This window comes from Eubalaena glacialis, chromosome 1, assembly GCF_028564815.1.
Source record: "Eubalaena glacialis isolate mEubGla1 chromosome 1, mEubGla1.1.hap2.+ XY, whole genome shotgun sequence".
Lineage (NCBI taxonomy): Eukaryota > Metazoa > Chordata > Mammalia > Artiodactyla > Balaenidae > Eubalaena > Eubalaena glacialis.
The window spans coordinates 56,359,886-56,386,097 of record NC_083716.1 but is presented as its reverse complement, the minus strand read 5'-3'; the positions used below and the strand labels follow the sequence as shown (position 1 = coordinate 56,386,097).

The 26,212-nt window shown below is 55.1% G+C and overlaps 1 protein-coding gene across 1 annotated transcript in view; it reads right to left on the bottom strand.

Annotated features, from left to right (window-relative positions):
- Positions 1-4,959: 4,959 nt before the first annotated feature.
- ZCCHC24 (zinc finger CCHC-type containing 24) overlaps positions 4,960-26,212 on the bottom strand; it is a 61,263-nt gene continuing 40,010 nt past the window's right edge. Inside the window, exons 3-4 of the mRNA XM_061179979.1 lie at positions 16,046-16,210; positions 4,960-7,976 (exon numbers count right to left, since the gene is read on the bottom strand). Coding sequence (XP_061035962.1) covers positions 7,863-7,976; positions 16,046-16,210 — 279 coding nt within the window. The 3' untranslated portion in view covers positions 4,960-7,862. The remainder of the gene's footprint in view (positions 7,977-16,045; positions 16,211-26,212) is intronic.

Here is a 26,212-nt window from a genome sequence, read left to right as displayed (position 1 = left end):
GCCGAGCGCCAGGGAGAGAAGGCACAGGGGTCCGGCCTGGCTCGCCCTGGAGGCAGTGGAGGTAGGAGCTGGGCTTCCCCTGCAACTGGGAAAGGGACCCCCCGGGAAGTTTTCAAGGACAGAGGTGGAAAGGGGTTGGGAGCTGTGTTGGGGGCTTGGCTTGAGTTCTAGCTTCTGCACTAGCCCGCAGTAACCACCATGGAGCCTGCACTAAGTGGTTATTGGCTCTGGGCTACCATAGGAAGGCTGGCGGGCTCGGCTGGGCAGGTGTGAGGGGCCCAGGGAATTGGGGGCTGAGGGCAGGCCAGCCCCACCGCCTGGCTGTCTTGGGCGGGTGGCACAGCTGCCAGAGGTAGGGACTAGGCCCTGGACCTGACACTGGGGGGTGAGGGGTGGGAAGTGGCGCTGGGAGGGGGCACAGGGAGGGGCTCTGCTTCTCTAGCTGTATGATCTTGGACAAGTCACTCAACCTCTCTGAACCTCGGCTTCTCTCTCTGTGAAATGGTACTCATCCCAGCACCCAGCTCACAGGGTCGTGGTGAAGATCAAGAATGATGATGTATGTAGATCACAGAGCACAGCAGCTGGCACACTGGATGTTGGCCAGATCTCACTCGTTTATTCCACATTTAACCCTGCGGTGCACCAGGCCACACCGGCACCGCAGACGCACAGACGGTGGGGTGCTGGGAGTGTGCGGGGATGGGACTGGAGGCCCCCTCTGCCACCTTGCCCCCGTGCACCTCCCTGGCCTGGCTCCCTTGAGCTCGTCTCCTGCCCAGGAGCGGAACACACACAACTAGAAAGTGTCTCCTCTCTCAGCACCATGCGGGAGGCGGGCCAGGGAGCTGCTGGGGTGGCGTTTGGATGCCTGACCTTGGGGAGCTTGTGGGGAGCCAGGGTCCAGCTGTCTGAGGGCAGGCAGGGGCCTGACTCCCCACCCAGGCCCCGAGAAGACGCCCCTAGTGCTTTGCTGAAGGCCTGAGTGCGCTGGTGGGAATCCACTTGGAGTCTCTGGTAGGGATCAGAAAAAGCACAGAGCGTGGAGATGGGAGGGTGCAGTGGAGGACCCGTCTGCCAGTCTGGGGCGTTAGGGCCTTCCCTGGACCTCAGTTTCCCCACCCGCCATATTGGTCTCTACCCTGGCTCCTGCCGGGACTGTTAGGAGCACACACACGAGGCCAGAGGGACAGGAGAGACTTGGGCCTGTGGACAGGGCCCAGGGCAGAAGCCCGATGGCCGCGGGAGCCGGGGAGAGGAGAAGCAGCCAGCACAGAGCCTCCGCTGCAGCCCGGTGTCCGCTGCAGCCTGCAGTGTGTCCCGATCGCTCCAGCTCACAGATGAGGACACGTTCCAAGAAGGTGGTGGTGCTAGGAGCCTTGTCTGGGCCCCGCAAGGGGCCCTTGAGTCCCCAGGGGTTTTGGTGCTGAGGTGGGAGAGGGAGGGGTGGTTCAGCCCACATGCCTTCCCCCCCCATCCCAGATCTGAGGCACTGGCCAGTCTCCCCTCCCCGTGCCTGGTTCCTTACACCAAGACCTTCACGGGTTGGAGCTGCCTGTCCCCCCAGACCACCCCCGCCCCTGGGGCCCTCACTCCTTGCCCCACCTTTGCAACTGTGGCCATAGCATGCTGCCCGGGGCCAAGCCCCAGCTCTGCCTCTGAACCACACACGGCACTGGGAGGTAAGAACTCAGGGTGCAAATCCTGCTCCTCCCACTGGGTGACCTCAAGTGAGCCCCCGCCTCTGGAGGCCTCAAATGTGGGGTTAGGGTGGCGGAGGACACCAGCTTCGAGGAGGGCAGGCAGGGCTGGGCCCAGGGCTGGGCCCTCCCCTCTGGGTCCCCCGACATCCCTTTCTGCGGTGGACTCCGCTGCCTCTGCTCTCAGCCACTGCCGCTGCCCCTGGACATGGACATTAGGTCCAACCGGAAATCCTTCCTGTCCAGGGGAATTACTGGTCTCCACGGCGGCAGATGTCGAAATGCAGGCTGTGTTTGCCTTGGGTTTGTTTTCTTTCCACGGAAAACGAAACAAAACAAATACGGGCGCATGCACACGACACACAAGGGCAGAAAATCGAACATTAACCTTGACACCTCGGCCCTAGCACAGGGGGTACTCAGCCAGTGAGCAAGTGACCCAGGTTCCTGGGTTGGCGGCCTGGCACCCCCTCGGACTCCCTGGGTGACCTCTGGCCGGAGCCACAGACAGTGGGAGCAAGAGATCCACAGCCCCTGGCCTGCCACCCGCCAGCCAGGTGCCAAGCTGTGTGCTGGGCCTTGTGTTCACGGGGCCGGCTTATCCGCACAGTGTCCCGGCGGAAGCTGGGGCTCAGAGAGGCCAGGGACTCTGCCCAGGGTCGCCCAGCCGGGGGAGGCAGGGCTGATCTGGAAGCCGGCACTGTGGGGCACAGGCCACTGAGACAGACGGACTCCATGTCCTCAGACCTGTACCGGGAGCGCAGCCCTCCCTGGGCTGTGGGTGGAGAGGCCCTCATGGGAGTGATTATCCTCTCCCCCGCCCACTCTGCTAGGCTGGGTCCCCCCTCTGCTCACTGCTTGGCTGCACTAACGCCCGCCTGCGCTCAGGCCAACTCTGGGCCTGCCTGCCATTTCACGCAGCCTGAGGCCAGGCACCCGGAGGTGAATTCTTCCTTTGTGCCAATAAGCAGGAAAGGGCTCGATGGCTCCCAGGATTCGCTGTGCACCCCAAATAAGACAAGGGGGTCCTGCTTCTGGAGTTGGGAGCCTCTGTTCCTGCCTGTTCGCCACCCTTCCCCCATGCATGATCCCTGATGCCAACGACTTACCTTGTTTTCTCTTCTCCATCTCAGGGGCTGCATGGAGACATGGGCTGGTCCACAGACACGTAGTTTGGCTATTTAATAAACTAGTTGCCAAAGTTTAAAAATTGGAGAATTTCACATAACAGCCTAGTCCCCCCACTACTCCCCACCCCACCCCAGGTGGTGTGTTCTTAGATGGTAGCAATTGACTGAAGCCGAGGATGGGATGCCCTCCAGTGAGCTGGACGCCCCCTGCCCACGGCCTCCTCACGGCCATCACCATCCACCCCACAGGACCCTGAGGACCATTTCAAAGCCTGCTGCTTCTCAGCCGTGCACACTGGACTGATCAGGGACTTTAAGAACCTGAGGACACCCAGGCTGGTTTCTCAAGCATCTCTGGGATGGACCAAGGCTCCCATAGGCGATTCTGGTGAGCAGCCAGGTTGGGAATCACAGGCTCGCTGATCCTGGGCCGCAGGGCTCCGTATGCAGGTGGCTCCTTCAGGCCTGCTTCGCCGTGGCTCCAGCCCTGTGAGCCATGGCTTCCCGTCTGTGGCCCCGGTCAAGAGCCCCACCTTGAGACAGCCCAGACCTGTCCTTGCTCAGAAGAAGGGCCCTCTGTTCCCTCTCCTGGGGACTTTCCAGGAGGCCCTGGACACTTGAGTTTGCTCACTGTGGGATGCCCAGCGTCTGAGGCCCAAACCCCTGTCTTGGTGAGAGGGCCAAGTGGGAGCTGCAGCTGCGAGGCCTAGGGCTGCTGTCTCCGAGGAAGATTCACTCCTATATATGGTCACCAGCAGTCCCATCGCAGAGCTAACTGTGACCTAATGTGCCGACAATCTTGCCCAGTCTGGGGCCCCGCTTGGGGAGGGCCCTCGCCCCGGAGAGAGTGTCCGTTTGGGGACAGGGGGGCTGGGAGGAGGCAAATCAGTGGGGTGGAGGCAGGGCAAGGACAAGACATTCCAGACGTGGGAGAGCGGAAGGCAGCCCCAAGCCGCCCCTACCCAGCTCAGCACCCCCGAATCTGTGAAGACGTTCAGCTCCCTACCGATGCTCCGTGTAAACAAGGACACCCAGGAGCCTCTCTTGCTTTTAAAAGTTCTTTTAATACAGCATGAAAAGGCTATATTTCTATAGGTAGGCCGTATACAGATTCTCCAGGAATAAGGCACACAACGGAATGCCATCCCGAGGGCAGCCCTCGGGAGAGGTTGGGAGGCTTCTCCACGCACCCTCCGAGCTGGCCCACGGGTTCTGTTTGTCTTTTTAGCTGGACACACATGTATTAACAGATACAGACACGGACAGGGTCACCACACAGGAGCGGAGGAGGTCGAACGGTGAGGTTGGCAACAGAGAGCGATGAACTCCCCCAAAGGCCGGACGCCTCCCAAACTCCAGGGTTAGTTGCCACACTGGGCTACGATGTAGTGATGCTGGATTAAATATTCGTTTAGAGTAGATTCAAGTCCATTAGATGTTGGAGGGCAGGTGTAAGGGCTCTGGGTGACAAATCCAAGTTCAAAGAGCATAGGGCACCGAGGCATGGCTCAGATGGCAAAGCTCCAAAGGGGGCGGCTGGAGAAGTCCGCCTCCTGCTTCCTCTTCCATCCTTGGGCCCTGCTGACCGGGACCCCTGGACCAGGCCAAGGAGACCATCTTTGGAGCTGACCGACCATGGTGGGGCTAGTTGGTCACACGCCCCCTGCTCCCCAGGCACACTCCTGCCCCCCAAAAGTTTAATAACCATAATAACAAGATAATAATAAGAAGGTGCAAGAGAATGGATTATAATGCTGTGTTATCCTCAGCTGAAGAGGCTGGAAGGGCTCACCATTCCCTTTTTCACTAAGTATCTAATAATAGGTTCCCTTAAAAAAAGGCACTACTTTCCCAAATACACATATGTATAAATACAGGACAAGAACATATTAATAAGTCTAAGCACTTGAATAATATGCTGGCTACTTAATACTGATATTTTTATCCAGGGGAAACAACAGAGAATAACAATAATATGGCTTAAAGAATTGCGACGTTTTTTTTCCTCATCAGAATTATGTACCAACTTCATATAATAATCTATGTAGACAATATTTCCTTCTTAATGTAATTCAGTTGCAGACTTTTTACAGACCAAAGCATAGTAAAAAATCAACCCCCCCCCCAAAAATAAAACCAACAGGAAAAAGAGAAAAGTTCTCATCATAAATATTTTCTTGCAGCTCAACCAGAAGGTTTGCAAAAAATACTTCCAGAAATCTTCATTTGATATTCTATTGCCCTCCTGAAAGCTCTGAAGTTTTGAAAATGCCTCTCTTTTTGTTTACTTTAATCTCAAAAATCAGGCAATCATATTTTTCTTTTCTTTTTCTTTTTTTTAAAAAAGCCCTCAAATATATACAGACAAAAATCACTGTGAAGATTTTTCGAGAGAAGGTAACAAATTCAGTGTTGTGAGAAAAATTGGAAACCATGCAGAAATTTTAACATCCATGAATTTTCGTTTCAAAATACACACATAGTATTTTTTCTTTAAAAAAAAAAAAAAGGAATTCTGTGTCAAGTATAACTCAAAATAAATACAAATTCACAAGTAGAACTATTGAATACTTCATATGGGGTAAACACCGTTCTCTCCCAACTGGATCGCTAGATCTACTAACTGCAAGCGATTGTCCCTTTGAACGTACTAAAACCACACACTTTCTTGTCTCCTGGGTGCCCAGGCCCTCTGAGCACTTAATTCTCACAGCACCAGCCTGGACAACAGTGGCTTTCGCTGAGCACGCAGAGCTCCCAAATTCAGCCAAACAGTGCAGGAGGGGGCGGTGTGGAAGGGCCGCCTCAGAGAGAGGGCCCAGCCCCTGCGGTGGCCAGCTCTGCACAGATGGCGGGGGCAATGGCTGCCAGCTGGACAAACCCACTGCAAAGGTCACTTTGGGGTGATATCCCTTCTCCTCTTGGCCTGTGGAAGGCCCTGGCCTCCAGGGGTCTGGAGCCTGGGCTCTTTCTAGGGTGTGGGCTTCCCCCACGACTGCAGCCCAGGTACCTGAGGCCAAGGTCCCCCTGTGGAGCCAGGTCCCTGGAAGGGTTGGGACCTGGTCCTCTCAGCGGAGACCAGCACACTGCCCACCACTGCGAATGTTGTCGTTAGCAGGGCGCTAGGATGACTGACAGCAACAGCTTCTCCTTGGGGACAGAGAGCCCTGGAACAGGGTGACTCTGGCTCACCTTGACACTGTGGAGCAGGCAGGGAGCAGCTGGGAGGGATTCCTCAGTGGGCGTGTTCACAGTCAGGGGCAGGCCGGAGGGAGGCCGCTACAGGGCTCAGGCTGGAGCAAATACACCCTTCTTAAATGCTCAGAGGGCATGGCTCCCCCCCAACCCCGCCCAAATCTACCCTGCAGCCCTCTGGCTGCAAATGCACTCACTCCATCTCTTCGACTCACTCCCTGGACCCTTGATTAACACTTTGCTGTAACTCCTCAGTTGTACAAAGCATTTTCATTTGAAAACAAAAGGCAACTGGACACGGGTTGGGTGTCCTTGAGCCGTGGTAAACACTGAATTTCAGGCCCATTTCGTGGTCTGATTTTTTTTTTCCACAGAGGCATCATGTTGGGGCAAAATCAAGTGACCCAGCTCTGACAGCCGGTTCCCCTGGGAGAAAGGAAGGGTGATACGACAATAAAAATAGGACTTCTCACTGGGGAGAGAGCGAAGAGGAAGGCGATCCCCCCGCTAGCCAGGACAGCGTCGCCCTGACCAGTGTGAGCGCCAAGAGGCCTCCCCCCCCCTCGGGAGGTAGGAATCATTGTCCCCACTTTGCAAACGAGAGGTTCTGTAGCTTGTCTTGGAGCGGGGGAAACCCTCTCCTTCACGTTTGCTGGGTAGGGGACAACAGGCAGGGCTGGGCCTGCAGGGGCGACAGGGGAGGACCGGGATCCCTCCGCATGACTTCTTAAGTGACCGACTGACGGGTGATAGTCGGGGTACGGGACCTGGGGATACTGTCCAAATAAAGCTTTCTGCTCCAGGAGACGGCACACAGCCAGGCTGAATCCCAGAACATCAGAACAGAAACGGGCCTCTCGGCTCTCTGCTGTCACTCTCTCACTTAACTAGTAGCGAAGCAGAGAGATGAGAATCCTTCCCAGGCTCCACAGTGTGTCAGTGGTGAGGCCAGCATTAAAACCCGGGTCTTTGATCTGCCAGGCCTGTGTCCTTCCTGCCAGAGTGGCTTCCCTGCTGGGTCCTGTAGCCTCCATCAGGGGGTGGCCCCCTAGCGTGGGTGGGAGGGGAAGGAGAGGGGAAGGGAATGGGGCTGACAAAATCCAAGCAAGTGGGGGTAGTATGTGCTGGGAGAGGGGGGAGGCATTGCCTGATGTGCCCCAGGTCACACCTTGGGACACTGTCCAACATTCAGTGCCTCCCCGTGCCTGACCTCTGGGTCTATGGGGGGGGGCAGGGTGCAGCGCCCAGGTGCAATGCCAGTGACGGCAGAGGCGGTCAGGTTTGGGGCTCAAAGTGGCAGGGGGCAGAGATGCCCTCTCCCCAGCAGCTGCGAGAACAGGTGTCAGCTTGCCATGAGTGCTGACTTAGACAGAAAATCAGGGCTTTCTAAGAGTGGCTTTTCACACAGGGCAAACTGGAAGGTTCTGGGTGGGAAAAGGCGGCCTGGCCGGTCTTGGGGAGACAGTCCCCTGCAGGCTCTGGGATTCACAGTAAATTTAGTGCACTCGTGGCCAATACAAGGCTGCTCACCCCAAAGGGAGTCTCAGAGGAGAGCCTGCGGGGACACCAAGGGCTCTGTGTGGTCCTGTGCGCTGACCTCTGCTTGCCCTATCCCCTCCACACAGACCCAGGGCCCCCCGTAGAGAGTCGCAGAGACCCGGCCTTCTGGGGGCGCAGCTACGTCAGTAACACTGTTTGTCAACATACATGAGCCAAGAGCCCACCCCCTAGACCTGTAAGCCTGCGAGGGCGCCCCCGCGCGCACACAGGGGACACGCAGGGGGGTGGCGTCTTCTCTGGCTGGCAGGAGGGCGGCGGGGCCCAGCAGGCGGCCGGGTCATTGCACGCGCCGGCAATAGTAGCCCAGCACCTTGCACTTCTCGCACAGGTGCTGGGGGTGCTCCTTGCTCTGGTCGGACACGTCCAGGCCATCGGGCTTCTCCAGGGGTCTCTGCAGAGAGGAAGGAGGAAGCGGGCCCAAGGGTGGGGAGGAGGGGGCAGAAAGAAAGAAATACCAGAGGAGCAGGGAGAGTGAGACAGATGCGGAGAGAAGCAGAGAGTGCTCGAGACAGACAGACAGACAGGAGGAGGGAGACAGACAGGGAGGGCCCAGAGAGAGAGCGCAGGCGTCTGTAATCAGAGGTTGTTTCCCAAAGCGCCCAGGACCCTTCCTGCTTCTCGCCTGCTGCAGGCAACACGAGTGTTCTGCGTCCTGCATCCTGGGAGGCATAGGCTGAGGCCTCGGGCTGGGGCCAGCGCTTTGGGAGGAGGTCTTGCACACAGAGCCCCAGGTCTAGATGCCACTTTGCCCCCCAACTCCACCCCCGCCAGTACTGTCTGAGCAGCCACCACCTGAAGCTCACGAATGCCCGAGACAGAGGCAGCACAGCGGGGCACAGACATTATCCAGATGAAGAAACTGAGGCCCAGCGCAAGGGAGACCCAAGCCGCACCTCCTGATTCCCAGCATCCACTGCTTCTTCCCAGGCCACTTGTCACCACCACACCTGCTCCTGCGGCCTCAAGACTCAAGGGGAGTTTAACCTGGATGGGGTCACAGTGTTTCAGGCTTCGGGTGAGCGAGCCCTTAGCTCTGTGACGTCAGCAGCCAGTGTTCTGATTCATCCCACATCCCAGGGCCTGGCACAGTGCCTGCCCTGTTAGTGGAGTGGCTAGGTGTTTCTGAACAGGGAAACTGAGGTCCAGAGAAGGGAGGTGACTTGCCAGACCTCTGAGGCTACTCACTCACGGTGTGGCCTCAGAGAGCCTCTGTTTCCACATCTGTAAAGTGGGCCATTGTTGCAGCTCGTTTACAGGGCGGAGTCAGACGTCTAGATGCTTGTAAAGTGAGTGGCGTATGGCACGTACAAGCACATTTCTGTTACACAGGGGGCTTCCCTGCTCCCTCTGTACCTCGCATCCTGGCTCTCAAAAGCGAGCTTATTTCTCTGGAAAATGTACGGAGGTTATTAGGCACACTTCCCGAGGCAGACGGTTTCTTGGCTGGCAGCCGTAGCCCCAGCCCAGAACCCCTACCTGTAGCAGGGTCCTCTGCATGGACTCGGGGGGACTCAAAGGAAGCTGATCAGGGCCAGCTGGGAGCCACTTGCCGAGGACAGGGGGCAGGAACTGCAGGCTGCTGTGGGCCAAGGGAGCCTTGGTGCCAGTGACCAGGACCCAGAATGGTCCTGGAGGGAAGCTGAGCGTGAGCGCTAGCCCCTGGGCAGGCTGCAAACTGCTCAAAAGTAGCGCACCAACTTTTCTGCCTGATTATGCAGTGCCTGGTCTGAAGCTGACACTCAGAGCAGAGAATGGACGAGTCAGAGGGCTCTAGAAAGCGAGTGTACGGACTGTGGGTGGGCAGGGTTCTGATCCAGGGTCATAAAGCCCATCCCTGTGCTTCCAGGCCTAAAGCCACACTGGGAAGACAAGGAAATAGGGCAGAAGCCTTGGCTTCATCTCAATAAGCTTTTAATGACTGGCTTTCCCGGCCAGGGGAAAGGAGAAAGAGTTTGGCTTCATGTCAGACCTGGGCTCAAACTACCTATGAGCTGTGTGACCTTGGGCAAGCCACCTGACCTCTCTGATCCTCCACTTCTTCATCTGTAAAAGGAGATGTCAGTAACACTTTTCTCATGAGACTGTTGTTACAACTCAAGGAAGATCACAAATAGAAGGTGCGTAGCACATAAAAGTTATTAATGCTGTTTATTATTATTACTAATAGGAGGGGAATACCAGCTGGTAGAGGGCCACTGAAAGTTGAAGCCACAATTCCAAGCTGAAAGACCTGGGAAGGTCACATCCCCTGCCCTCCAGACATCTTGATGCACACCTACAGTATCCCAGGGCATGGCCTACACGCCCCGGCGCTGGAGAGCTCCCTGGCAGCTGAGCTCACTGGCTCAGCCCATTGCCTCCACTGTAAGAAGCACTTCACGATCTTGGGCTGAAGTCTGGGCCCCTGTACGCCCATCCCAGTGATCCCAGCCACACAGGGGCCATGCACACTCTCTGCTGGCCCCCATAGGTCCGATGTGAGCAGCTCTGAAGTCTTCCCTCCCCTAGACCAAACCCAGCCTGATGTCCAGCTCCCCTCCCGGACTCTTCATGCTGGCCCGAGCCCCTCCCTGAACCCGTCTTCCAAGTGGGGCCGGAGAGACCAGAGCAAGCAGGCCTGACACCACCCTTGCTCCCTGTGGTTTACACTTTGCAAAGCACGGCCACATAAATCATAAAACCTAACGTCCTGTGAGGGGCATATTATCATCCTCCTATATTACAGATGAGGAAACCGAGGCTCCAAGACATTAAAGGCCTTGCCAGAGGCCTGCAGCTTTACCTACCTGCCAAGGGCTGTTGGGAGACAACTTTCTCCTTTAGAACCTTAACTTGCCCTTCTGTAACTTGGGTGGGGGGGGGTTAATAACATTTGCTGTACATGTGATAGGGAGAGAAGTAAATGAGATGACTGTCTTAAGGTAGTTTCTAACCATAAAGAGCTCTGTAAGACTCTGTAATTGCTGTGTGACCTCTTGCAAGTCACTTAACCTCTCTGTGCCTCAATTTTTCTCCTCTATACAATGGGCTACTAAGGGTACCTACTTGATAGGGTTTTTGTGAAGAGTAAATAAGTTAATATATGCAAAGTTTTTAGAACAGTGCCTGGTACATAAAGAGCAGTGTTGATCAGTATTAATATCATGTATTATTGCTGTTATTATTATGTAGAGGGAGCAGGCTGGGATCAGGGGAACCAGCTGAGTCCCTGTGGAAATGCACTTGCAACGTCCTGGCCACCCCCGCTCCTTGGCCATGACCCTGTCAGTGCCCCTTCCCTCCACGGGTCCTGGCTCAGCCCTGCCCAGGCACTGGGTGGAAGAGCTGGGGAAGCTGTCAAGGCGACTCCCCTCTGCGGAGGGAAAAACAGTCAGCAGCTGGGATTGATCACCCCAGGGCCATCCCCACCCCCCACAGTGAGGCAAAGCCCATTAGTGTTTTCTTCTCATGGGGGGCAGGGCTGGCAGGGGGGAGCCGCAGCTGGAGACTGACGGGAAACAGATGTGGTAGGGGAGGGAGGGGAGGGGAAGTGGAGGGTTCTCAGGAGATGGATACCACACAGGTCAGAGCTCAGGGGGCAGGAGAAATAAAGCAAACCCTCTCCACCGTGGGGGGCAGGGAGAGTATGGGGGGGACAGAGACTCTGAGCCCCTCCTCTCAGCTCTTCAAAGGCTCCTGACTGCTGGGGAGCCCGGCAGGGTCACCACCCCCTCTGCCCTCAGCCCAGCTTGCCACTTCCCTGAGGGAGAAGAGCCCTGTGACAGGAGATTGGGGGGTGAGGCAGGGGGAGACCCAGTCCCAGGCCCCCCTGACTGGCTGAGTGACCTTGCTCAAGTCCCATCTCCTCTCTGGGCCTCAGTCTCCCCACTGCACACAGTAGGTGCTCAACAAACAAGGGCTGAATGACGAGAAGGAAGAGCAGAGCCACACGCACTTGGAAGATTCTTCCTCACTGGGCCCGGGAGACTCTGATCCTGAGTGTGGAGACGGGGAGGTGATGGTCAGGGAGGCTGCGCTTGGACTGAGCTTCGCAGGATGGAGACGAAGCAGGAGAGGCCACTGCCAGCCTGGGGGATGGTGGTACGGGCCCGGCATCATGGAAGGGGTGCTAGGGCAATACAGGGGTGCGGCCGAGGAGGCTGGAGCCGCAGCGGGGAGTTGGGTCCCGGTGGACTTGGGTGCATGGGCTGGGCCCTGCCTCTCTGCTTAGGTCACAGAGGTGTGAGAATCATAAGGACTGAGCCTCCCAGACCCCCAGCATAGCCCCAAGCACCACACGTCTGAGCCCCTGCAGGAACTGGCCCATCCCCAGCCAGCCACCCTGACCTGCCCTTGCTGTTCCCCCTGTCCCCGCTTCCCCCAGGCCACTCATCTGTCCCCTCCAGGCTCCATGTTCTCCTCCAGCCCCAAACTTGATCCCTCTTCATGAGTTCCAGCTTCTCTACTGACCTTGGGTAAGTCACTTATGCCCTTTGCCTTAGTTTCCTCCTCTGTAAAATGGGGAGACAATAGAGCTGACCTCATGGGGTGGCTGAGAGGATGAAGGTATAAAATACGCAGAGGAGTGCCTGGCCACCGCACACTGCTGTCACAATTTTCCCAATTCCTGCCCGAGTCTCCAGTGACTGAGACGCACCTACAGCACCCCTCCTCTCTCCTGTGCTCGGAGCCCAGCCCAGTGTTTTGCTCCAGCCCACCCAGTTAAGGGGGCGCGAGCTGGGACACCAACGGAGGCCTGCCTGGCCTCAGGGCTGGGCTCCAGACACAGGTGCAAGTTCAACGCCGAGGCACCACTTCCACGTGGGGGCCCTGGAAAGGCCACGTGGCTTCTCAGGACTGCACATTCCCTCCCAGTGAACAGGACACCCGGTCTGAGGGCAGAGCACACATGAAGGGTGTGCAGGGGCTCAGCAAACGGCACCCGGAGGGTGACCACACCTGAGACTCAGAACAGGAGTTCTCTGAACGCCAGTTGCTAACCCTGTCTGATGGAATCCTGTCCCTTGGGTTGGAGAGGAAGCTCCTGGAAAGCCAGGCAGCCCCCTGACTTTCGTCTTCCTTCAGAGCCTGCACAGACCTGGCAAGCAGCCGTCGACAAAGTGTGTCCAGTGAGAGAAAGTAGGAACGCCTCTGACAGCACGGGCCACGCACAAGGACCCTGGGAGAGCAGAGTTCAACGAGGGCGAGTGTGCTGACAGTCAGACATTTGAGGAGGTGCTTTTGAACTGGGGTTCCAGACCTGCTCAGGAATTGCCAGGAAGACTTCAGGATCCAGGATGCCGTGGCTCCTTTACACTGCCCGCCTTCAGCCCCAGCCCCGACGTGCTCCTACAACACTACGTGCATATCACGTGCCCTGTGCCCAGCCACTGGGTCATCAAGCCTGTCTGGGCGCTCCAGGGCCTTGGTGTCTCCCTTGGTGCCATTAGGTTGTGGGCCAGGCCCCCTGCACTAAGGAGCCCCTTGTCCACTGGGCTGCATGGCCAGCTTCCCATCTATTTGCCTGTGTGCGACAGTGTGGGTGATGGGAACCACGGAAACCCTTGGGGGCGGGAGGATGGAGAGTCTGCAAACAGAGGCAAAGGAGGCCTGCACGAGGGTCATAAAATCACAAAACGTTTCAACCACAAGAGTCCTCTTGGACAACTCCCAGATGCTCCTAGTAGGATAAAGACCAAATTCCGTGCCATGGCCTCCGAGTCAGCCCAAGGCAGCCCGGCCCCTCCTTCCGCACTCTGCTTCACCCCTCAGCTCCTCCAGGGCTCGGCTCGGCCCTGTCCTCTCCACTCTGCACATGCTGTTCCCTCGCCAGAAGCGCACCCTCCCCTCTCTGCCACTCCCACCCCAGCCCCCTTCGTCTGCTGACCCTCCCCTGCCCCTCGGAGCTCAGCCTGACGTTACCGCCTCGGGGGATCCTCCCCCACCCTCCTGCCTCCCTTTCCCTGTGGCCTCCTCTGCCCCCTGCTCCTGCCATCCTTCTTGGTGACTCAGCTTACACAGGGAAGGCTCGCCCCACCCCCGCTTCTCGGTACCCCAACTGCCTCACCAGCAGTGACCTTGTCTCCCACCATCCCCTCAGCCACAGCCTGGACTTGGTCTTCAGAAACCTGCACTCTGTCCAGCTCTCGGCTCCGCACTGCACCCAGTCCTGGCCCTGCCTCTCCATCAGGGCCCCTCTGGCTTCCCTTCCCAGCCGTCTCGCTCACAGCCCAGGACCACACTCTTCCAACATCACACCTGACTCTTTGACCTCGTCCCTCTGAAACACTCATCTGGCACACCTCTGTCCCCAAACCCCTGTAACACCATCTCTGGCCCGCACCTGTGCAGTGAACACTACTGGCCAAGTCGCAGGACTGGGCTGACGGCTTGGGTGACAGTTATGATCTCGAAGCTCCCCCTGGGCTGGGATGCTGCTTGCCAGTCTGGCTATGTTTCTCTAGTAGGTTCGCTTCCTCCCTTGTCGTTCCCCAAGCCCACCACACCCCTCCTCACTCTGACTTTTAGCTGAAAACCTCGTGTCCCATTTCACTGAGAAAACAGAAGCCCTGGAAGTGAGGTCCCCCTTCTCTGCCCCATCAAACCCACGACCCTCCCCAATCATCCCCCACCTCCCTCCCTCCTGGGCTGATGATAAGGCATCTCCCTCTTGTCCCCTTATCATCAGCCTTTTGCTTTCTTCTGGGTCATTCTCATTTGCCTATAATGTGCTCCAGGCTCTCCCATCTTCAGAACACCCATCTCAACGCCACCGTCCCTGCTCTAGCTACTGCCCCATTTCTCTGCTTCTCTCCACAATCAATGCCCTTTGCAAAAGTGGACAGTGAAGGTATTTCCTCTGCGGCCTGGCCCAGGGAACCTCCGCCACCATGGACACTGCCCTGGCCAACAGATCCGCTGTGAATTAACATCTCCCCTCCGCCTCATGTCCGACCTGCAGGGCATCGGCTTCAGTGGTTCTCAGAGCTTGGTGGCAGCTCAAAAAGTCCTCCAGGTAAAAGTGATGCTCCCCAAAGTTTCGGGACCAGCTCCTTATTACCAAACCTCAAGGGCCCTTCCCCATGGTCATTACACCTGACATCTCAGCACCAGCCACCACCTGTGCCACCCTCCCACCTCCAGGACTCCACGCTCCTTGGTCCTCCTCCTCGCTGGATGCTTCTCCTCCATCTGACCTCCGAATGCTGGGATTCTAAAACACATGGTCTGGGGAATCCCTTCTCTACTTTGTCCACATTCTGCAGGAAATCTCATCATTCCCTAAATACCTTTAGGCCAATGGTACCCAATTACCGGTGAACCACCTTGACTTCTCATATGAGCTTCAGAATAACAAACCCAACTGCCCTCTTGACATCTTGACCTGGATTTTCAGGAACATCTCAAATGTAGCATGTATTAGAGATCTCTTGCCTTTATCTAGAACACCTATGTCCCGTCCCAACTGCCCCCAGCCCAGGCTGCCCACCTTGGTAATGACCACCTCCATCCACTCAGGAGCTCAAGCCAGAGTGTGATTGTTCTGGATTCCTGGCCCCCCCTCACCTTTCACATCCAATCCCCTGATGCTCTGTGTTGGACCCAGGTCCAGCGCCACCACCTTAGTTCAGACCTCCTTCGGTTCACCCGAGACTATGGCCATGGCTTTCCTGCTGGTCTCCCCAGTCTCCCAGCCCCTCTAGGCCAGTCTCTACACACAACCAAAGCAATCATCTCAAAATGAAGCTGAAAGCCCTGTTGCTGGGGGTTTCCTTGTAGGGCCCCCCAAATTCCTCTGGTGACTGCTCCATTTAGCTCTCCCATTCCTCCCACTCCACTCTCCTGTTCCTTCACTGAGCTTTCAGCCTTGAGCATCTCAAGTCCAACAGCCTCAGGGCATTAGCCCTTGCTGTACCCTCTTCCCTAGGATGGCCATCCTCCCTCTTGTGACAGGTCTAGCTTCCTCCCCTGCTTCAGGTCCCAGAGTAAATGCCGCCTCCTCTCTGCAGCCTGCAGTAAGTGAGTGCTGCCTGGGATGAGCCGCCTCAAGCCCCTCCCAGCAGGGCAGGCAGGCCCTTGGCCACCAGCCCCGTTGCACAGTATCTGGCACCCAGTAGCCACCTTGTAAACATGCGCCAACTGGGTGAAGAACCAACAAAATGCACTTTTCTACAGCATCCCGCTGCCTGCGAATCCCTCTTTGTGTCACGGTTGCAGTTCGTTACTTTCAAAATTCACTGGGGTCTGTGGTCTCAGGGTCTTCGTACAGTTGCCCCTTTATCTTCCTTCCCTTCCTGGAGAAACAGGCCCTCTCCCCCCCATGTCCTATGAGACAAGGAAAGAAAGGGCTAACTTGGATAGATCTGGTCTCATCCCCATCGTATGAAGGAGCAAACTGAGGCTCAGTAAGGGAAAAGGTCACCCTCCCCTGGTTCTTATGCCTCACCTGCTTCCTGCTCCCCCACCCCTCGCCCGGCTCACCTGCTTGTGTGGGTACACGTTGATGTGACACTTGATGCACTCCTGCCCCATATTGGCCCAGGAGTTCCCGCTCATCCATTTTCTCTTGCACTTGGGACACTTGTACTCGCCGAAGCAGCGCTTTTTGCCCTGGTACGGGGTCAGACCCTCGCCTTTGGGGCGTGCCTAGAGGACATGAAGCAAACACAGGGATTAGGGTCCAGCAGGCCAAAATTATGCCCCACGGGGTCCTCATGGTTTCCCTCTTCAGCCTTCATGCCCTGTGTCCCCATGTGCCGGACACATTTTGTCCCCAGTCCGGAGAACACCAGAGTCACCCTCAGAGCACACATGGGAATCCCAAGGCTGGGAGACTCGTGTGGGGACAGAGAACAGAGGAGGTGGTGAGTGGTGCACATCTCTTTTAGATTTAAGGGAGCAAAGTCCTCGATGTTGGCTAGGAGCTACTCCTTTAACTCCGCTGTCATGAAGGGGCAGCTGGTGGTCACATGACCTCACACAGGTGCTCTCTGGCCCTGGGTGGTGTGGTTTAAATGGCTACTGAAGAGACAACGCAGGCAGAATACAACCTTGTAGGCAGCGAAAGTGTGTCTCCCCTCACCCCTGCTCCCAGCCACCTGCTCCCTTACCTGGCGGCTATCTGAATTTCCTTTAGACCACCCCAAAGATGGGCTCTCCATTTACAAACGTATACACCATATACATATGTACGTGCATCCTTTCTTTTCCCTCACTCGTATGGAGACAGATTATATACTTGGTTCTACATCTTCTCTTTTTCACTTAATAATATATCTCAGACATATATATAATATTTTCCCCCAGATCAGTATAAACAGAGCTGCTGTATTGTGTTTGAGGGTTGCACAGTATTCAAATCTATGCAAGGTTCGTAGTGCTTTCCCATCACTACTGCAAATGTCTAGATTGTTTCCACTCTTCTATTACAAGCAATGCTACTATGAATAACTTTGCATATATGTGTGTATATACATATATAATTTTGCACATGTGAGAGTACATTTGTTGAATAAATTCCTAGAAGTGAAATTGCTGGGTCGATGGGTATGTACAATTTTCATTTTTAAAGATGACAATTGCCACTACCCGCCTCCACCCCTCCAGCTGCAGGTGTACCAACTTAATGTCCCGTCTCCTCCCTAACAGAGTTTTCATCATTGCCAACCTAAGAGGTAGAAAATCTTCTCAGAGTAGCTTTTACTTGTACGACATGTATTATGAGCAAGAGAGAATTTTTGCATTTAAGAACCACTTGTGTTTCCTTTGTGAACTGTTAGTTCATATCCGTTGTGATTTTTTTTTCTGCTGGGGTTTGGTTTTTTTCTCGTTGATTTGTAACTGCACTTTATATATTAAAGAAACTAGCTCTCTCCTACATGGTATTTTTTTTTAAAGCAGCTTTATTGAGATATGGTTCACATACCCGACATTTCACCTATTTAAGGTGTACAATTCAATGGGTTTTAGTATATTCACAGAGTTATACAACCATCACTACAGTCTAATTTTAGAACATTTTTCGTTACTCCCCCAGAGAAACTCTGTATTCATTAACAGTCACTCATCATCCAACCCCCCACTTCCTCACTATACCCAGCCCCAGGCAACCACTAATTTACTTTCTCTTTCTGTAGATTTCCCTATTCTTGACATCTCATACAATAATTGCCCTTTTGTGTCTGGCTTCTTTCACTCACTGTAGTGTTTTTAACGTTCATCCACATTGCAGCATGTATCAGTATGTCATTCCTTTTTGGTGCCGAATAATATCCCATTATATGGTCATGCCATATTTTATTTACTCATTCATCAGAGGAAAGACACTGGGTTGTTTCTAATTTTTGGCTATTATGAATAATGCTGCTATGAACATTCATGTACAAGCTGCCTAGTGTTTTAGAAAGTTGAATTTGTTGCCCCATTATTTGAAAGTGCGAGATTTCACATAGAAATATGACCACATTGGTCCAGAATTCTTGCTGGTGATTATCAGCTGAGGTTAAGGAGTGGCCGCCCCATCAGACCGACTGCAATGCATTCTCCGTGTCACCTCTGTTCCGACCAACTGCGCCCTGCATTATGTCACCTACTTAGCACTCACAGGATTTGAGTTTGAGGCCAGCTTAAACGCAGGCAGTACACTGTGACTATCAGTCATTCCTAGACTGGCATCCTCAGCATTGCCTGGGAGCTCATTCGAAATGCAGAATCTCAGGCCCCATCTTAGATTCACTGAATCAGAATTTGCATTTTCACAGGAGCCCCAGAGAATTCATACGCTATTAAGTTTAAGAAGTACTGGTCTATGAGATGGTCTGTTTCCATAGTAATGTTTCCCTGGGTATTTGCCTGTTTCTGAAGTAGTGCATAAAGGTTAAGAACACCAGACTCTGGATCCAAATCCTAGCTCTGTGATCCTGGGCGAGTCACTTCACAAGACTAATGATAGGAACTACCACGAAAGACTCTTCTGAGGATTAAGTGAGGTAAAACACTTAGAACAATGCCTGGCAAATCAAACAGGAGTATTAATTATTATTATTTAATAATATAGAACAATAGTGGTATATAAAATAATAATTTCTTCCTTCAGTACTCATGTCTTTTTTTGCCCAGCCGCCATTACCACCACTTGGTGACAGCCTACTAGAATTACAGACAAAACCCTAAAAATGGACATACATGCTGAATGTGTAAATCTAAACTTAGAAAGTGACAACAACACCGCCCTGGTCTTTTGAGCCCACTGCCTAATGTCTTTTGGATCCTTATTGGCCTTCCTAGCAGCCATGATATCCTGGGGAGAAGACCGAGCTCCAAGGCAGGGCTGGCTCTCGGCACTGGTCAGGTCCATGAGAGAGGCTAGTTATGCCAAGGGGAGCACTGGGAGTGCAGCCAGGGCCCAGGGTCCAGTCAATTTGCAGTAGACAGGCCACCTATGACTCTGAAGGCACTTCGAGCTGTGTTGGTCTTAAGATAGGGGGTGTGCAGTGACCCAACCACTTCTGGTGGCACGTTTTTCTACCTGGTGCCTGGTACCCACAACTTACACGGCCTCCGTTCTGCAGTAATCCTGAAACAAAGTACTAGATGAACTCAGTTTCCTGGTCCCTGTTCTTAAAGGCACTTACATTTTAAAGGGGGACAAGGGATAGGCATGTGGTGCCTCACTAATGGTAGGATTTGAGACTCCTTGGTTGAAGTGGGAAATGTGGGGACCATCACCAGCCAGACCCACTCTGGGATCTGGTTCTGCAGGCCTCTTGGTTCAGAGATTGATGGGACCTGGCACCTGGCCTCACAGAGCTGGGGCCAAGGGCAGGGGTCAAGGCATCAGAGGGAGGGGTCAAGGCATCTCGGGACACTCAGCAGAGTGAAGGGTGAGGATTGGGGCAAGATTGACAATTCAGTTCCCAAAAAGTCTCTGCTTCAGAAATGAACAGGAAGGAAAGGTACATAAATAAAGAAGATACAGCATGTGCACCAAAGGGAGAAGCAGGAAGATGAGAGAAGAGCAAGGGGCTGAGTCGGAAAGCATCACCACACCATGTAATTAGAAAACTGGCCATCCTGGAGCCTTCCATCAAGGACTGGGAGCTTCTGGGCAGGGACAGGGGCTCCAGGCTCCTGCAGTATCAAACATCTTCAGCACACCATTCCCACACTGCTGTCAGGCCAGGCACTGGGAGGGCCCAGCTCTGACACCCCCACACATGAGACTTGGCTCAGATCTTGGACTTCAGGGCCAGATGCCAGTGATGGCATTCTGCCTCTGCCTGTGACTATCTGGGGGACCTTCAGCAAGCTATGCAACCGCTTTGTGACTTGGTTTCCACATCCAGGAACCCAGGATGATGATAACGGGCCAGCTTTCCCAGCGCTGTTGGAGGGATTTGATGCATTCACGCAGATGAAGGTCTTAGCTCGGTGGGTGGACATTGCAAGTGCTCAGTAACCATTAGTGATTTCAGTAGCATTCGCTTCTGGGGCTTGTGCAGGGAGAGCGAGCAGATGTGTTCCAGGTGATACAGAGGCTGGGGCTGAGACCATTGGGCATAAACTGTAAGAGGAAAGTCCCAAAGATGGGAGGGAAGCCTGAGTAGAGGGTGGGCTCACCACCCCTGTGTTGCCAGGGGGTGGAGAATGGCAAGCAAAATAAGAACAGCATTAGGTGTCTTCACCTTCTGGAATCCTCAGGGGGAGCCAAGAAAGGTAGAGGAAGGCTGCGGAAGCTCTGTGGATGCTGCTGCCAGAGGACAAAGGGAAGAGTGAAGAGAACAGACTTTTACGAAGGACCACCTGTGCGCTAGGCTTTGTGCTACAGCTCCATGGCCTGTCAGGCTCCCATTCAACTCTCCCCATAACACTGTGGGGCAGGGAATATCATCAAACCCACTTAACAGATGGTGAAACTGAGGCACGGGGAAGGGGAGGCACTTGCCAAAGAGTTTCTAGTATGTGAGGGGCAGGAGGCCAGGCCCAGCAGGCTTTTCCACAAGGCTACACCCTTTCTGTCTGTCACCCCCAAGTGTGTCCCCACCATGAAGCTGAGGCCTGTGCTCAGGAGAAGAAATCCCCCAGGCCCCAGGGCCTCCAGCTCAGCCTAGCCCAGTGGCTTTGCCCTCCTAGGGGTCAGAGGGGAGAGATGCCTGTGGGGCAGGGGCAGAGAGGCAGTGGATGGAGGGAAGGCAGGCCAGCAGGCAGCTCTGGGCAGTGAGCAACAGCTTCCCGGAAGGGCTCAGTCCCATCATTGTTACACTTACAGACAAGGGCAGGGCCAAAGGGAGTAGGAATTTTTGACAGAAAGAAGGCTTCTCTGCCTCCCACACTTTCCCCCTGCCTCTCCTCCCAGAAAGGCACGGCCTCTTCTCATAAACGTCAGCACGAAGCAGACAGTGACTACCAATGGCCCTGCAGGGGCCACTGCCCACCCCGGCTGGGAAGCAGGCCAGGCCTGACCAGGCTCTCCTGACCCGGGTCCCTGCCACATAACCCTCTGGGAAATCACATCTGCCAGGAGCTCAGGCAAAGCTCAGTGGGGCTCAGAAACCAGCCCTCTTAGTATAGACAGGCCCTCTGGGGACCAAAGGGGCCAGGGGACTTGCTCAAGGACACATAGCAAATCAGGGACTGAGCTGAGACGAGGGATCAGGTCCTCTGACCTCCAGACTAGGCTAGAATCACCATGGAGGGGAGCCTGGGAAGTGAGAGATGGTGGCTGGCATGGTGGTGGGAAGGAGGACTTGTGCCAGGGAGTAACCAGGGCAAAGCTGGGCGGGGAGTGGGAGGAGACATCCGGGCAAGCCAGCAGCTTGGGGAGAGATGTAGAGGATGCTGACACTACCTGGGCACTTTTTCAGGATGGCTCAGTGTTTTCTTCCCAAAGGCTCATGAGATTTCTTGTGGCTGGACACTAGGTAGTGAGCTCCCTTTCACTAGGGGTATGCAAGCAGAGACTGGGTGAACAACTATCAGGGACATTGCCAAGGGGACTTTTGCCCTGGTCAGACAATTGGACCAGGTAACTCTGAGGGCACTTCAGCTCTGTAATCCTCCCAACTCTTGTTGCTGGTGAAGGCCAACCAGGCAGGTGTGGAGAGGGAACACGCTCAGACACCGCTGGGGGTGGGCTTGAACAAGTACATTTCCTACTGCATTTCTATAGTGCAACTTGGTGGTAAGGTTTCAACCTTTAAAAGTTCCATTCCTTCCCTCCCAGCAAATCTATATCTCGGCGACCATCCTAAGGAAATAAAAGATCAGAGGTGCAGACCACAAGGATGTTCAAGGATATCCATCACAGCATTGTTTATGACAGCGACAGGCTGGAAAAAAACTAATGCCTTGGTTCCCTAAATGACGTTACACCCATTGGACAAATGACAACAAAGCCATTAAAATATTTATGAGGTTTTTTTAAAAAGGGTTTGGGAAAACATTTAAAAAAGAAAGCAGGATAAGCGATTGAATATAGACTGCTCCCAGAGTAAAACTGTAAAAAGGAAAAATGTGTAAGGAAAGGGCCGGCAGGAGATCAGTCAGAAGTGTTCAGAGGTTGCCTCCAGGAGACAGGATGCTCTGCTCTAATTAATGAATTGTCTTGAATGAGTAGGTATGACTTTGATGGAGAAAATGATGATGGTCCATCAGCTGACTCCCTGGCCTGCAGGCCCCTCCTGCCCACAAGGGGGCGCCCTGTGCTTTTCCAAGGTGGTGGGAACCAGACAGAGATGGCAGCTCTGTCCATACTTGTCCCCTGGGGCTTGGGTGCCAGGCAATGGCCAACCTCTGGCTGCTGGTTCTGTTGGACCATGTTCATGTCCGTAGAGCTGCCCGGCCCGCCCCCCCCACCGCCATGGAGTGGACTTCCCACCCCCTGGATCCCATTTGCTCCCTCAATTTTGAGGACAGCTGGAAGTATCCACACCTATCACACGACATAAGAGTCTGGCTGGTCACTGTGCCCATCAATTTCCCTGCCCCTGCTTCCTGAAGTCCCACCAGGAGTGAGTCAGGCTTCAGAGTGAAGTTTGTTTTCCTCTTGGCCCCTTTTAGACTGTCTTTTATTTTTTTTAATTTTTATTTATTTATTTATTTGGTTGTGTTGGGTCTTCATTGCTGCGTGCGGGCTTTCTCTAGTTGCATCGAGCGGGGGCTACTCTTCGTTGCGGTGCACGGGCTTCTCATTGCAGTGGCTTCTCTTGTTGCGGAGCTTGGGCTTTAGGTGTGTGGGCTTCAGTAGTTGTGGCACGTGGGCTCAGTAGTTGTGGCTTGTGGGCTCTAGTGCACAGGCTCAGTAGTTGTGGCGTACGGGCTTAGTTGCTCCACGGCATGTGGGATTGGGATCTTCCTGGACCAGGGATTGAACCCGTGTCCCCTGCATTGGCAGGCGGATTCTTAACCACTGCACCACCAGGGAAGTCCCTAGACTGAGTCTTTTTTGCAGGGAGATGACATTGTCATCTTTGGTAGCTTGAAGGAGAGCATCCCAGGGACCCTGGCCCAGGAGGGGGCAGTGAGGTGGGGTGCTGAGGACCTGAGGCCATGCCCTGTGCATCATGACTCCACACTGGCTTCTGCCCCAGGACGCACGGCCTCTGCTCTCTGGATCACGGTTTCGGCTATGGGCCCCAGCTGCAGGCCTCAGCCCCAGCCCTGGCCACACCACCTCTGCCTGCCCAGGAGAGCAGCCTGTGCCCAGCCAAGCTCTGGGACACAGTAATAGCCATATTCATTGGGTGTCTTCTCACAGCCAAACCCCCGTTGTACAATCACCTTATGAGTCAAGTATGCTTAGTCTCAGGTTTCAGATGAGAACACCGAGGAATGAAGAGGTTAAGTAACTCACCCAAGGCTATGCTACCAGCAGGTGGTAGAGTCTGGACTTGAACCCAGGCCGCTGACTCAAGCCCATCCTCTCAATTGCCCCGCAGTGTGCGAAGATGACATTAAGATGAGGAACCCACCCAGCCAGGATGGTGAGAAACAGGAAAGCGTTGCTACTGTCACAGGCCCTGGCATGCTGGGTGGTCCTGGGGGCATCCCTTCCCCTCTCTGGGCCTCAGTTTCCCCATCTCTCGAATGAGTGTGGCACTGACCGCTGGGCAGGCTCACTTTCCTCCCTGAGGCCCATAGGACAGCCTGGCAGCCGCCCTCACGCTCCCGCTCTCTGCCAGGGAACACTAGGCTGACCCCACAGTGCGTCCAGCTGAGAGGCACTGGCCGAGCCAAGAGAAGCAAGGGAGGAAACAAGGAACAGATGGGTTCCTTGCTGGATCCCTGTGCCCCCTGTCTGCATGCTCTCCTGTGGCCAGGTGGCTGAGGTGGTCCTGGCCTAGAGTCGAGAGGGAAAGAGCCCTGGGTTTGAGATGCCCTTTCCATAGATGAAGACACAGAGAATGAAGGGACCAGGACTCTTTGTGCATCCTTGCTGGCCCTTCCTGGAAGGCCCCAGAGGGTTCTGGGGACCCTTTCTAAGGGCTGGGGGCTCTCCCCGGAGGAGGCAGTGCCCCTCTCCCAGAGCCTCCTCTCTTGACCCCCCCTTCCTCAGGCCCACAGGTACCCCCTTGCCCTCCGTGCTGTCTCTCCCCTCAAGCCTGGACCCATGGGGAGTAAACAGGGGCTGCGGTCAGAGGCCGGGGCTCAGCCCTGGCTCTCCCAGGCCCAACCTGGAACTTCATCTGCCAAGTGTAGGAGCTGGGGCGCTAACATTTCATGAGCACCTACTATGTGCCAGTCACTTGCCAACCTGTCACTCCAAAGCTCTTCCATTTTATGGGAGAGCAAACAGAGGCCCAGAGAGGCCAAGCAACCTGTGCAGGGCCCCACAGCCGTGGAGCCAAGACTTGAACCCGATCCGCTGACACCACAGCAACACCTCCCACCTCGTGCACAACCACTCCTGAAATGGTTGTGGGAAAATGAGAGAACAAGCCTGCTCCTAGGACCATGACTCCACCTCTGAGCTCCGACCCTTGGCTACCACTGCAATTATTCATTCATTCAACTAACATTTATTGAGCACCCGCTCTGCACCGGGCTCTGTGGAACATTCCAGGAATATGGAAATAAGCAAGACAGATGAGGAATGCTCTCACAGTCTGGGGCCTTCCAAAGGGATCAGCCCTGTGTGACCCTTTCACCAAGCGTGGTCCACACCTGTCACAGACACCCTCGGACACACATTTCCAGGCTCCGGCCCAAGTCAGACTCACACCTGCAGAAACACTCTTGGACCCACGTCCTCAGGCAGAGGCTGCTCTTCACCCAGTCCTAGGTGACAGGCATGGGGCCAATGCAGGACATGTGAAATGATCTCTAATCAATGCAACAGCCCTATGAAATCAGCACTCTGAACCCTACTGACAGATGAGGAAACTGAGGCTGGGGACAGGGGCAGCACTTGCCCAAAGTCACAGAATTAGTAAGCGGTGGGGCCCACACTGGAGCCAGGATCCGAGCTTAAGCCAGTTCAGTGCCCGGATCCATGCTTCTCTTTCCCCTGCGCCCTGTGACACTGCTTTAGCAACCCTCCAAAGACCTCCACACTCACGTGTCCACACACATGGCCCGGGGAGGTGGGCAGGAGGGCTGCTTCAGCCTCTGCAGCCTGGTCCCGGCAGCTGCGGGCTCGGCGGAGGCCCCAGAGGAAGCAGGCGATCAGAGGGACAGGTGGGCTGGACCCTGTGGCCCGCAGGCTGCTGGGAGGGAGGAAGGACGCGGCAAGAGGTCCCCCTGGGTTTCCTCCGGAGCCTCAAGGGCCCCCTTGTCTGAGCACAGGCGTCCTGGCCCCCTCCCCCAGGCCCCCTCCCCTTTTCTGGGTTCCTGCCGCAGCCCAGCATGAGCCCAGAAGGCCCAGCCTCCTCATCGCCCCTCCCGGCCCGTTCCCAGCCCAAAGCCACCGCAAAAATGCCATCCTGATTCCACAACACTAGGGTTTGTCCAAGTGCAGGGGAACAATGACGCTTTCACAGTGCCAGGAAAAGGTCTCAGGAAAACCCTGGGGAGGGGGCATGGAGTGGAAGTGTGGAGACAGGGAAAGGGCTGAGATGGAGAGGAGAAGACAGGGGGAGGCTGGGAGGCAGGGGCAGAGCACAGTCAGGAGTCAGGGGTAGGGAGCCAGGAGACTGAGAAGAAGGGAGGGTGGTGGGGGGGGCGGGGTGGGAGGGTGAGGAGTGACAGACTAGGGGAGAGAGGAAGGGGGGAAACGAACCAAAAGGGAAGGAGAAAACAGATACAGGAGGGACGCCCCGACAGAGGCCAAGAAGCCCCTCCAGGACCCAGAGCGGCGTAGAGGCCCCTGGCACCCCACAGGCCTCTGGGCACTGTGCCCCTAGGAGCCCCTCCCCGCCACAGGAACCCCTCTCTCCAAATCCCACCCCAAGGCCAGGCAATTGGAATTGCTCTCAGGCAAAACTTTTTGGAAAGCAGAGACTTTGTAATCACATGTACAGCCACTCCCTAAGCTATCTGTTTCCTGCTTCTGGCTTTCCTCCATTAGCAAACCGCACGGATCAGAGCTCAGGGGCGGGAGGGGAAGGGGGGGGGCCCGACCAAAGGGGTGGAAAACATCCGAATCAGAGCGATTGCAAAAGGCCTCGGTTTTCCTCCCCTCCTGTGACTGCGGAGGGAGACAGCTATCACTCG